This window comes from Heterodontus francisci, chromosome 30 (genome assembly GCF_036365525.1).
Source record: "Heterodontus francisci isolate sHetFra1 chromosome 30, sHetFra1.hap1, whole genome shotgun sequence".
NCBI lineage: Eukaryota > Metazoa > Chordata > Chondrichthyes > Heterodontiformes > Heterodontidae > Heterodontus > Heterodontus francisci.
The window spans coordinates 6618195-6632232 of NC_090400.1; the positions used below are offsets into that span (position 1 = coordinate 6618195).

The window sequence follows — 14038 nt, forward strand, 5'->3', positions numbered from 1 at the left end:
GCAAGTGGTGAATGTGAGGCTGGCAGCATTGTTAGGTGTGTGAGGGTGAGGTGGATTATCTGGATGTTCCGTGTGTGCCCTCAGTGCTGGGACTGCTGCTGGGTGAGTGATGGGGGTGTGGTGTATTGAACAGATACTGATGGTGTGGTGGGGAGGAGATGTTAATGTTAAGCTGCAGTCAATGACCATGACCACTTGTGTGAGGTCATTGGATTTCCTGTGGAACTGCTGCCAGATCCTCGGGGCCAGAGTCCGGAAGCTGAACCCCCCTGGACACCTGCTCTCACTCCTTTGAGGGTTGTCCTTGAGGATCTCCTGACCCTCTACAGAACAATGGTGTGTGCCATCCTGTCCATCTCCATCACTAATGATTAACCCTCACCCTAACCCCTCCAATCACACACCATCCTGACTGGGAATTTATCATTGTTCCTTCACTATTGCGGGGTCAAAATCCTAGAACTTCCTCCCTAACTGTGGGTGTACCTACACCACATGGACCTCATCAGTTCAAGAAGGCAGCTCAGGAGCACTTTCTGAAGGCCAATTAAGGATGTGCAATAAATGCACATGTTCCGATGAAGGGTCACTGACCCGAAACGTTAACTCTGCTTCTCTTTCCACAGATGCTGCCAGAACTACTGAGTGGTTCCAGCATTTCTTGTTTTTGTTTTGGATTTCCAGCATCCGCAGTATTTTGCTTTACAATAAATGCTGGACTTGTCAGTAACGCCCACATCCCATAAAAGAATCAAAAAAGTCTAAACATTTTAAAAATGCAGCACTGCCCTTCAAATGAAAGCTTGCAGAGGTTAACTGCTGCATTGAAGTAGAATCATCAGACAGATTGGACAACAATTGGAGATTGATTAACAATTGAGCATTCTTGCTCAGTCAGAAAGTGATGAATATTGAAGCTGTAAATAGTACAACAAATAAATGCATTGTATACTGCATATGAATTTGGCTTGCTCTAATCTGCAACAATGGGAAAATTAAAGAGAAGATTATATTACTGAGACAGCAGTGAATTACGAAGAGGTGATTTCTACATTTACAATTGCCTTAAAGAAACTTGTGCTAAAAGAAAAACTTACCTTTATATAGCATCTTTCATGGCCACAGAATATTCTAAAGTGTTGACAGTCTTTGAAGTGTAATTACTGTTGTAATGTAGGAAACACAGCAGCTCATTTGTACACAGCAAGCTCCCATAAACAGAAAAAGTGTTTTGGTTAAGTGAGAGAAATATTTTAATCTTCTAATTTTTTACAGTTTGTTGCAGTCGGTCTGTGTCGAATCAATGGCATCGATCAGAATGTTAATGAACAATATCGATAGAACTCACTTTAACTAAACTTTTGTTCTGATTTTTAGACGGTTGGCAGTAAGAACTTGGAGCGAATTGGAGTGATTCTCCAAAGAGGGATTCTCATTCTCATGATAACCTGTTTTCCCTGCTGGGCCATCTTCATAAACATTGAGCACATTTTATTGGCTATCAAACAATCTCCTGCAGTAGCCAAGTGAGAGTCTTATCTATTTTTTATGACAAAAGAGAATAAAATGACGGCATTAGTGTGAAAGAAAGAAGCCATCCCAGGTTTGTGGCCCAAAGACAGAGTGTGTTCATGAACATAGAAATTTTGGTCAAAGAGTGTTAGGACTGAGGTTCCAACTTGCATATTTACATATAGGGCTGGATTTTAAGAGCCTGCCGCCGATCTCGGTGGCGAGCTCAAAAAGGGCCGCATGCCAAGGGGCTGCCGCGATCACCCGTGTAGTGACTCATTTAAATAGCTGGAGTGGCCCTGCCCCGCCCCCAATCATGTGGATTGGACGGGCTGTCCGTCCCTGCCAATGGCGTTAGCTGCCTGTGCACAGGTGCTGACACCATTTTTAAAGGGCAGACAGCCCTGCCGATCAATTTGAATTTTTAAAGCAGTATTCCCCACAAAATGTATGAAATAAATTGCTAAAACCTCTTTCACATCCCCCAATAACAATTACATTAACCATTTGCCCTTCCCCCCCCCCAATAAACTTAACTTTTAACTGTGACCTAGCCACCCCAAACTGCACAAAGTTTAAAGTTCACCCCTTCCCACCAATCCCTACACTCATTACGTTAATTTGACCCTGTCACCACCACCCCCCCCCACACTGAAATCTTAACATTGCCCCCCCTCCCCCAACCAGTGTCAAACTGGCTTTCCCCGGATGGGGAATTGAAGACGTGGGAATGCCAGCTACCGTGCTGAAGATTGTGGCGGGCTTGGAAGATTTCAGGTAAGTTTTTTTAAAAAATGTATTGATGTCATTCATTTAAATTTTGAAATGCTGCTCCCGTCACCCAGTGGCAGGAGGGAGGAACTGCCACGGAGCCTGCCACCGCCAGGAGGATTGGGCCGAGCCCTCCTGGTGTCGGCCTCTGTGGCGGACCGCTGCCGGACCCATATTCTGACCCCCCCCGCCCCCTGCCCTGGAGCCCCATGTCGTGGGCTTGGTAAAATCCAACCCATATGCTGGATCTTAAGAGACTGCCGCAGATGTCGGTGACGAGCTCAAAAAATGCTAGCCCACCTTTGTGGGCCGTACGCCAAAGAGCTCCGCGATCTCCCGTGCAGTGGCTCATTTAAATAGGTGGGTTAGCCTGCCGCCCACCCCTCCCCCAATCACATGGAGGGGACGGGCTGTCCGTGCCCGGCAATAGCGACAGCTGCCTGTGTGTAGGCACTGGCACCGGTTTTAAAGGGCAGACGCTCTGCAGGCCAATTTAAAATTTTGAAGCATTATACCCGCAAAATTAATGAAATAAATACTAACACCCCTTTCCCACCCCAATAACAATTAAATTAACTATTTGCCCTTCCCCACCAAAAACAAATCTGACCTTCCCCTTCCCAGACTGCACAAAGTTTAAAGTTCACCTCTTCTCACCATTCCCTCCACCCATTGCATTTATTTGACCCCGTCATTCACCCCACCCCCCTGCACTGAAATTCTTAACACCTTCCCCCTCCCCACCAGTGTCAAACTGACTTTCCCCAGGCAGGGAATTGAAGACGTGGGAGTGCCAGCTGCGGTACCAAAGATTATAGTGGACCTGGAAGATTTCGGGTAAGTTTTTTTCAACATTTATTCATGTCATTCATTTAAATATTGAAATGCTGTTCCCCTCACCCAGCAGCGGTGGTGTGGGGGAGGAGCCGTCATTGAGCCTGCTGCCACCGTGAGGGTCAGGCTGGGCCCTCCATGGCGGACTGCTGCCGGAACAATTTTCCGGCCCCCGCCACCACTACCACCAAGGAATTTGACGTAGTGGGCTTGGTAAAATCTAGCCCATAATGTGGGGCTAATCTCAGCTGGATCAGTGTCATGCAGAGGCCAAATTATTTCCTCAATAGAGAGTGGGCCAATGAAATACTGAGTTGACCATCTTGCAGTGGATCCCACCTGGTAACAACATTCAGAGCAGCATTGATAGGGAATAGCAACAAGACTCATGATACAATGTGTATTTGGTACACAGAGTGTAGTGCAGTAGTGCTTGATGTGGTATTATGGATATACATGTCGGCATACACATGAATAATGTAGATCCTGCATCATTTCGGGATAATTGAAGAATACAACATCCTTCTTTCTCAGTAAAAGGCATTGCAAGCTTATTTAATCAGCACAATTTTTCCAAACATGATTCTTCTTTTGGCTACAATAGAAACTTTACAATCAACTATTACAATTAAATGTATAATTCTGAACACATTGAAACTCTTCCATGGCTCATTTTCTTTCAAAGCATTATTTGCGATATTGTTCTGGTGGTAAGATGTTGTGCCTCCATCTCGTGGATTTGGTTGTCGTCATCCCTATCTGCAATTAGTTGACCTCTGTACTGGCAGTGTTGTGTGTATTGTTCCTGGTGTTGTCGAAGTTATGCTTCATGTTGGTGATGTTGTTGATGTTGTGTCACTAGTTGGTCATGTTGCTGATGATCTTTTCTGCTTTACCAGTTCTGGTGTTGGCCAAATATGAATTCAATTCCTTCTCATCTGCTTCCTGGTTTCAGTCTCGATGATGATCGATAATCTTGGAGTCTCAGCTTGACCAACAACTTTTGCTGGGTTCCAGGTTTTCGGGATCAGATCTTGTATGTGCACAATTTGTCCCCTCAACAGCTCAGGCAATGAATTGGCATGTTTGCTGAAGTGCTGACATCCTTCTACCTGTGCCTCAGTGATTTACTGTCTTACTTCCTCATGGTCATTTGGAGGATGCATCTTGCTTGGTAGAGTTGTCTTGCATTTTCCACCATTCAGTAGCTCTACAGGATTTCATGTTGGTCTTGAGAGATGTAGCTCAGAGTGAAAATAAGGCAAGGTTTGGGTCTTTCTTTGTCTATCGGCATTTTATGAGGGTCTTCTTGACTGTCTGGACATATCTTTCGATAAAACCGTGTCCTCTTGTGTAATGTGGTGATGACATTATGATGCTGTCTGGAATCCCTTGCTTAGTAAACAGGACTTTTACTGCTATGGTGATTGTTGTAGCTCTCAAATCTTTTACCTTTCTGATGAATGGGAACTTTGAATAATAGTTCGCTTCTATAAGATACCATTATTGGTTGTGCGTGAATAAGTCAGCTCCCAGTGAGATTGTAACTCTGAAGCCTCAAAAGTAGCCTTTGTTACCTTGCTGGTGCTCCACACATATTTTTGTTTTTATTTTCTCCTCTGTTTGAAACAGTCTTCCTTTAAGACTCTTAAAAACAGTGCACCTTTAAGGCAGAGAGAGAAGCTTTTGGATTTCTGAGGCACCGTGTGCCAGCTGCACTTGTTACCTAGTCAATGGCAGGAGAGAGAAGTCACCTGGTGGACTATAACAATTTAACTGTGTGTTAAACAGCTAAAACCAGTTTTGAGAGACTCACGAGTGAAGCATGCTACTGAAGAAAAGAGCTGTCTATTTCTCTCAGCAAAAATTCTACAAGGAGCTACAGGCCAAGTTAATTGCCTCAGGAGGAAATAACTTTCTGAAGAGACCATTTGTATTGCTGAAGTAAAGTTTTAACTGGGAGACTGTTGGTTTTAAAATTCAAGTAGGCCTATTGCTGTGCTCATCATTGAAAGAACTGTTTGATATCTGCTGCAGCCAAAGTGTTTTGAATGCCGATCTACGAAGAGACTGTATCATCAAATCTGCATGGAGAATTTGAGTGGCATTTAATTGTTTTCACATTATAAGATCTTACCCATCAGGAACGCAACCCACAAAGACTTAAATGCCAGTTATTTATTTATTCTTAAAAAGTGCATTTTTAAAACTTTTTTTAAAAAAGGAAACCGGTTAACCATGACTTTTGAGTGTATGTGTGTGAATGGGGAGTTAGGTTAAAATAGAAGTTATAAGGTCTTCAGATTTAGGTTTATCTTAATAGTGTTTAAGATTTAGCATTTAATAAATAGTTAATTTGTTGTTGTCTAAAGATACCTGGTTTGGTCTGTTTTATTCTGGGGGTTACTAGATTGTTTAATTTGTCTGTTTTCTGGTTGGGTGGGAAGACTTTACTAATATGCTGTGATCTGTGGAGTGATGGGACTGAATTGATAGTGCATTGCTCCTGCCTCAGTTATAACAATCTATTCTAGTGGATGATGATCACTCTCCACTGTATTTTCTCCCATAGAGATATGCATGGACTTTCTCACATCTGTACAGCACTGCCAAAAGGTCTCTTTCTCTGTTGGCATATCTGATTTCAGCTGATGTCAGAGTTTTGGCTGTGAATGTTATTGGCTTTCCTTCTTGTACCTGGGTCCCTCCCAGTCCTTTTGTAGAAGCATCTACTTGTAGAGTGACAGGTTTCACCCTGTTGTAGTATGACAGACTTGTCTCCTTGCATATTACTACTTTGAGTTCACTGAAACTCCTCTCATGTGTCTCTGACCACCTTCTCTCATCAGCTCTCATAGGTTTTCTGTGTGCTCTGACATGTGAGGTATGAAAGAGCTCATGTACTGGATCAAGCCAAGGAAACTTCTCAGCTCTTTCTTGTCTCTTGGAGCTTTCATCTCAGAGATAGCTGTGACTTTTTCAGGACTTGATTTGACTCCATCAGGTGTGTAAACCATTCCAAAGAACCGGCATTTTGTCACCTTTACAATGCATTTGCCTGCATTTAGCTTGATCCCATATTTTCTGGTTCTCTTGTGATGGAATATAGGTATAATAGGATTAATTGGGTAGAATTTAGATATAGCTAATATATTATACCTTTTAGAATTAAAGATTGAATAAATGGTCAGTTTTCATGACTTGCTGATATTCCCCTTTAAGAAGGTAGATCAAAAAAAATTCAAGGTCCCTGTTACAATAGAATATGAACCAGAAAACATTCTTAAATTGGGAAATTAATTTCAGTGTCTCTGTTGCCAGGGACTTGGAGGATAAACACACATTGAAATATCCTGTGTGACATCAGTAAAAGGTAGCCAAGAATGTAATTAATTGGTGTTGGTAAATGTAGGCAGATTGACCCACAAAGAGGGTTCAACCTACCATAAAACACAATTATAGATAATAAAAACAATAAAATGGAATAGTGCTTCCAGGAACAATAGGTCAAGTAAAAACAATTATAAATATTTTGACCAGATAAATACTCACAAGTTGAAGAGCAGTGGTTTCTAGTAAAACATTAAGTGCAGATGTTCGTTAATGATACTACTAAATATGGATCTTGAAAGCAAGAAAAACACATACAGAAAGGCAACACCACTAAAAGGTCAACTGATATCTTAGAAACAGCATAAACATGAGGGTAATGAAGCAAATATTAGTGTTGAATTCCTCAATCAATACTTCTCACACCATGACTTGGGGAATTTAAGGTAAAAGTTTACTTTAAATTTTGATGGATGTTCTAAGATATTTTGCTGTAACATTAGCAAGGTTAAACTTTTGGATTCTATGTGTTACATCTTAGTAATATTTAATATTGTGATATACTTAAAAGTGTATTGCATGTTAAGTTCTTTAATAAATATATAAAAGTTAGTAATTTGTCTCATGTAGCATTCTGTACACAAGTATAAGAACCTCCTCTCTGTGTCTCTTTAGGTGGGGAGATACATATTGAAGAGACTTTCCCAGACCCTTAAAATACCTGGGATATTTGTGACTAAGCCATAATTGTTAAATATAGGCTATCTGAAAGATGGTAATATTCTGTTAGTTTTCTTTCTTTGAGGGAAAGCTAGTACAATTATTTGGACCCAAATAAGTGTCTATAAGAATTTGTCTGGTTTGAACTTAATTAAAGGAGATTCATAGGGATATACTCCCAATTTGGTTTAGTCCCTATAAGGGGTTAAAGTCATAAATCACTTCATTCTCCATGGCTTCATGTAGGTGGTAGTTATGGCATTTATCATCTGCACCATAGATCTCTATATCATCAACTAAACCAATTGCTGCTTTGTATCTCCGGTATGGCTTTTCTATTTTCTGCTAAACACATCCTGGCTCACTTTAAGGCCAAAAGGTAGATGTAGGAATTTGTACCATCCTGCACATTTTCTTCCAGTGATTGGGCCTTTCAAAAGCTCTGCAGTTTGATCTGTATGCGGGACATGTCTCTCTGTCTGCGAACTCATGTCGTCATCCTCATCTCTTGCATATCTTTCTCGCTCTCTGGTGTGCCTTACTTTGTTGCTGTTTTACTGCATCAACCCTGTTTCCTTTCTCTTGACTAAACTGAATGCTAGCTGTTTGGGTAATCAATGTCTTGATCTGTCTACTCGTGGCTTCATGTGCTTTGGCAGTGTCTACAGCCTGTGATATTGTCAGCTTGTCCTTTTCAATTAGAACTTTTTGTGCATCAGAGTGTGCAGAACCCCAAATGAGCTGATCCACCAGGCTTTTATCCTTGAATTTACATCTGCTGGCTATGTTTCTCAATCTTGTGAAGTAATTTTCAACAGGTTCACTTTGTTTCTGTTGCAAGCTCTGAAATTCATAACGGAGGATCTGATGGTTTGACTTTGGCTGAAGAAGTTTACTGAATTTCTCAAAAATCTTGTCTGGGTTTTTACTGTCGTTCTTACTCATTTCCCAAATATTGAAAAGACTAATCCTTTCTCTCCTGTATGTCCTCAAAAGGATGCAGCTCACCTTTTCCTCTTCACACGTGCCTTTCAGAAAATTACTGAGTGTCAATTTTCACTTTTGCTTCAACTTTATGAATTCCTCCACGATGTTGTCAGCCTCCCAAATCATCATGGTTGGAACTGCGCATTCATTGCTGTGGCGGCAGACATCTTGTTTTTTCCAGGATCAAGTTCAGCATTTACATCACTCATACAGTTTGAGTTCTACTTACAAACACCTTGCTGCTACCATGTTACGTATTGTGGTTCCCAGAGCTCTGAAATAATGAGACTTTTTGACACAGATACTGGAGTGTGGATCTCTTATATTTTACACATCTTTACATGAAATGATACCATGTTTGTTTGGTATACAGACTGTTGGGCAGTAGTGGTTGATGTGGTACGATGGATAAACATGCAGAACAATATAACAGCCATATTGGTAAAGGCAGTTTTCCAGGTGTCCTGGGCAGTTGAATAAAAGAGACATCTGGTCCCTTACATATGTAAATGAGGCAGTACAATGAATGTTGATTTCATGCCTGTATCATTGTTTTACCAGACTAGATATGAGTAGAAACATTAGTGTTGCCTGGGGTGACCATCTCCATGATATGTTCTTTCCCTTCTTGTATTGTGTCTCCCAGTGAAACCTGCCTGAGACTCCGCTATGTGGCAGATCTAACTTGCTGCCTTCATTGCTGGGGCACAGGATGTTGGTACTTCACTGTGCTGCAAGACTTTGCTACTTCAATTTAAGTTTATCTTTGATTCATTTAGGAATGAGATGAGGAGAAATTTCTTCACTCAGGGGCTTAAGAATCTTTGGAATTCTCTCCCCCAGAAGGCTGTGGATGCTCAGTTGCTGTGTATAATCAAGGCTGAGATTGTTAGATTTTTGGACTCAAGGAAAATTAACAGATATGGGAATTGGGAAGGAAAGAGAAATTGAGGTCAATATCAGCCATGATCTTATTGAATGGAGAGCAGGCTCGAGGGGCTTTATGATCTGTTCCTGCTCCTGTTTTTTATATTTTTATGATCAGATAGTGACGTTCGATAGTTTTCCTCTTGTTACCAGCATCTTCTTTACAGAGACATGGCTGCAGAACGACATAGATTGGAACCTGAATATTGAAGGATACATGATATTTAGGAAGGACAGGAAGCTCAGAAAAGGTGGAGGGGTAGCTCTGTTATTAATGATGGTATTAGCACAATAGAGAGGGATGACCTAAGTTCAGGAGACCAGAATGTAGAAGCAGTTTGGGTAGAGATGAGAAATCATATAGGCAAGAAGATTGTGGGAATGGTGTACAGGCACCTAACATTAACCAGACTTTAGGACGGGGTATAAAGGAAGAAATAATGGCAGCTTGTCATAAAAGGTAAAGCGATAATTAACCTGCATATAGACTGGAAAAATCAGATGGGCAGAGGTAGCCAACATGAGGAGTACATAGGATATTTTCAGGATGATTTCTTGGAACAATATGCTCTGGAGCCAACCAGAGAGCAGGGCTACACTAGACCTGGTATTGTGCAACGAGATAGAATTAATTAATGACCTCATAGTTAAGGTGCCCCTAGGTAGCAGCAATCATAATATGATTGAATTTTACATTCACTTTGAGGGAGAGGAGAGTGGGTCCAAGATGAGTATTTTAAACTTAAACAAGGACAGTTATGAGGGCATGAAAGCAGAGCGAGCTAAAGTGAACTTGCAAATCAGGTTAAGGGATAGGTCAATAGAGATGCAATGGCAGACATTTAATAGGATACTTCAGAATACACAGAATGGATACATTTCAATAAGAAAAAGAAAAATTCCAAGGGTGGGACCTGCCATCCGTCGTTAACTAAAACAGTTAAAGATAACATCAAACTTAAAGAGAAAACCTATAATTGCACAAAGATGGGCGGCAGGTCAGAGGATTGGACAGAATATATTAAAGCAAAGAATGACTAAAAGATTGATAAGGTAGGTAAAATTAGAGTATGAGAGAAAGCTGGCTGGAAATATAAAGACAGATAGTAAGAGTTTCTATAGATACTGAAAAAAGAAAAGAGTTAACAAAGTGAGCATTGGTCCTATAGAAAGTGAGTCTGGGGAATTAATAATGGATAATAAGGAGATGAATTGAACAGATATTTTGCATCGGTCTTCACTATTGAGGATACAAGTAACATCCCAGTGTTAGCTGTAAGTCAGGAAATGGAGGGAGGGAGGAACTCCAGAAAATTACAATCACCAGGGAAGTGGTACTGAACAAATTGTTGGAGCTGCAGGCTGACAAGTCCCTAGGTCCTGATGGACTTCATCCTAGGGTTAAAAGAAGTGGCTAGTGAGATAGTTGATGCATTAGTTTTAAATTTCCAAAATTCCCCAGATTCAGGGAAGGTTCCGTTAGATTGGAAAATAATGAATGTAATTCCTTTATTCAAAAACGGAGGGAGACAGAAAGTAGGAACCTACAGGCCATTTAGCTTAACATCTGTTTTAGGGAAAATGTTAGAAGCTATTATTAAAGACGTTATAGCAGGGCATTTAGAAAAATTCAAGGTAATCAGGCAGAGTTAACAAGGTTTTATGAAAGGGAAATCATGTTTTACCAATTTATTGGAGTTCTTTGAGGGAGTTACATGTGCTGTGGATAAAGGGGAATCGGTGGATGTATTGTACTCAGACTTCCAGAAGGCAGTTGATAAGGTGCCACATCAAAGGTTATTGCAGAAAATAAAAGCTCATGGTGGAGGGAGTAACATATTGGCATAGATAGAAGATCGGTTAGCTAACGGGAAACAGGAGTAGGCATAAATGGGTCATTTTCTGGTTGGCAAGATGTAATAAGTGGTGTGCCATGGGATCTGTGCTGGGGCCTTAACTTTTTACAATTTACATAAATGACTTAGATGAAGGGACCGAAGGAATGGTTGCTAAGTTTGCTGATGACACAAAGATAGGTAGGAAAGTAACTTGTGAAGAGGACATAAGGGTAAAGTTAGTGGGCAAAGACCTGGCAAGTGGAGCATAATGTGGGGAAGTGTGAAATTGTCCACTTTGGCAGGAAGAATAAAAAAGAAGCATATTATCTAAATGGTGAGAGATTCCAGAGCTCTGAGATGCAGAGGGATCTGGTTGTCCTAGTGCGTGAATCACAAAAGGTTACTATGCCAGTACAGCATGTAATTAGGAAAGCTAATAGAATGTCATCATTTATTGCGAGGGGAATTGAATATACAAGTAGGGAGGTTATGCTTCAGTTATACAGGGAATTGGTGAGACCACATCTGGAGTACTGTGTACAGTACTAGTCTCCTTATTTAAGGAATGATGTAAATGTGTTGGAGGCAATTCAGAGAAGGTTTACTCGACTACCACCTGGAATGGTCAGGCTGTCTTACAAGGAAAGATTGGACAGGCTAGGCTTGTATCTGCTGGAATTTAGAAGAGTAAGAAGACTTGATTGAAACATATAAGATCCTGAGGGGTCTTGACAGGGTGGATGTGGAAAGGATGTTTCCCTTATTGGAGAATCGAGAACTAGGGTTCACTGTTTAAAAATAAGGGTTAGCCCATTTAAGTCAGATGAGAATCGTTTTCTCTAAGAGGGTCGTGAGTCTTTGGAATTCTCTTCCTCAAAAGGCAGTGGAAGCAGAGTCTTTGAATATTTTTAAGGCAGAGGTAGATAGATTCTTGATAAGCAAGAGGGTGGAAGGTTATCAGGGCGAGGTGCAAATGTTCAGCCATGTACTTATTGAATGGCGGAGCAGGCTCGAAGGGCCGAGTGGCCTATTCCTGCTCCTAATTTGCATGTTCTATTTTTCTTGCAGGTTAACACAACTCTACGTGAAGATATTTATTCCTGGTCTTCCTGTAAGTAAATTATTATAGATTGCACACACACACACATAGTTTGTTCAAAAACTGAAGTCCATAGTGACCTGAAGTATGAACAGACCAAAAGAATCCAAAAGATCACACTGGAGCTCCCTGTGACTAACTGGGACTCAGTGCCCCATATTTAGATACTGGAAGAAGTCTTGAACAATCCAAAGGCAGGTGCCAGCAGAGTTCCAATACCTTAACCTAGTTACTGTTCCCTAGATGAGAGCTGAAGAGTGATAATTGGAAACTGTCTGAACATAAGGAGCATCACAGGTGAATCTAACAAACACAATCTGACACAAACACACAGACCACACAGATTTTCCATGATAACGAACAGTTTATCAAGAATGGCTCATTCCGTAACCTCATTGCCCAGGATTGTTGAGGCCAATAACAATGTCTCAGGTGCTCCTTTGTTCCTGCTCAATGCTCAGCTATCTGAATTGACTCACTTACAGATTGGCTGGTGCATTTACCTACTTAGTCAATGGGGGAGGTCCTTGGTGTAATGAGTTCTTTATGTTGTCTGATGCAACATAAATGAGATGTGTGGAGTCTTCCTGCTGAAGATCTCAAACAGGTTTCTTAACTATTATATACAGTACAGAGCAAACTATTTACAGAACCTTCTTCTGGGTGTTACAGTTGCAGAATGGCTCTGGCTTATAGTAACATGACTGCATCCTAGTACTCAGCTCATTAGCATACCGAGATCTTAAGGAGATATCACTCTTCAGTCAATCATCCAACACTTAGTACCCTTAAATCTCAAAAGAAAGACTTGCATTTATATACCTTTCATGATCTCAGGACATCCCAAATCACTTTACAGGCAGTTAAGTAGTGAATTGTAGTCACTGTTGTAATGTAGGAAACACAGGAGTCAATTTGCAACAACAAACCCCCAGAAACAGCAATGCGACACATAACCGGATAATCTGTTTTTTATGTGATGTTGATTGAGAGATAAATATTAGTCAGGACATCAGGTACAACTCCACTGCATTTCAAAATCTTTGATGTTCACATGACAGAATGGACAGGGTCACCTTTTAGCGAGTCATCTGAAAAACAGCACCTCTAACAGTGCAGCACTCCCTGCACAATAACTGTCGGCGTAGATTTTTGAGGGATTTGAATGCGCAACCTTCTGAGTCAAAAGAGAGTTTACTACAAATTGAGCCACAGCTGATATGGTTATCCAGTGCTCAGATTTTTAAACTTCTATGTAGCTATAGCTTGGGTCATAGAGGACCTGTGTAAATGGTCTGCAGTCAGGTTGAACTTAATCCCAATGCAGGTCTGGGTCAAACCTTTGAGGGAATTGTTACAGACAAGTATTAAAGGGGTGCAGGTAGTTCCCACTGTTCACCTCCCAATTGCCTACAATTGTGCTTTGTTTAATTATTCTGGTCAATTCTTCTTCGTAAGTGGGGGGTAGGGGCAGAAGGCAACTATTAGATGTAAGCGTTACTGGGGGGAAGGGGCGATGGTTTATTTTGCGGTGTATTGCGGGTGTCGGGCTTTAAAAATTTAAATGTAGCAGCAGTGCTGGCTGACCTTGAAAAATGCCATTGCTGGCATCGCAGAGCCCACCCCACCACTTGATTAGGCTGGGGGAGGGGAAACGGGACGGCTCAACCGGCATATTATGTTGGGCTGCCACGTGGTAGGTCACATGGCATGGCGGTACGCAGCTTTCACATGCGAACTGCCGCTCCCGGTGGTGGGAGAAGAAAATTCAGTCCATTCATTCACACATGTATACACGAGAATAGATAGATAGAGAGGAGAAGGGTAAATGGTTTAAAGTGACGTAGATATTCGTGGTTCATGGAAAACTTGTTGAATCGTCAAAGTAGGACAGTCTTCTTGAAAGGTGCAGGCCTGGGTGTTTGTAGTCTTAAACTTTTTGAGGTGTTCTAGAATTCTGGTGATTAAGACTTCAGGCTGGAGGTGGTGGTCACTTTAAGTTCTTTGCTGCAGCAAGATC

At 41.3% G+C, this 14038-nt stretch overlaps 1 protein-coding gene across 1 annotated transcript in view; it reads left to right on the plus strand.

Moving 5' to 3' along the window:
• The window catches only part of LOC137346464 (multidrug and toxin extrusion protein 1-like), a 69446-nt gene that overhangs the window by 14542 nt on the left and 40866 nt on the right, over nucleotides 1-14038 (plus strand). Inside the window, exons 4-5 of the mRNA XM_068009916.1 lie at nucleotides 1378-1526; nucleotides 11988-12030. Of these exons, the coding sequence (XP_067866017.1) occupies nucleotides 1378-1526; nucleotides 11988-12030 (192 nt within the window). The remainder of the gene's footprint in view (nucleotides 1-1377; nucleotides 1527-11987; nucleotides 12031-14038) is intronic.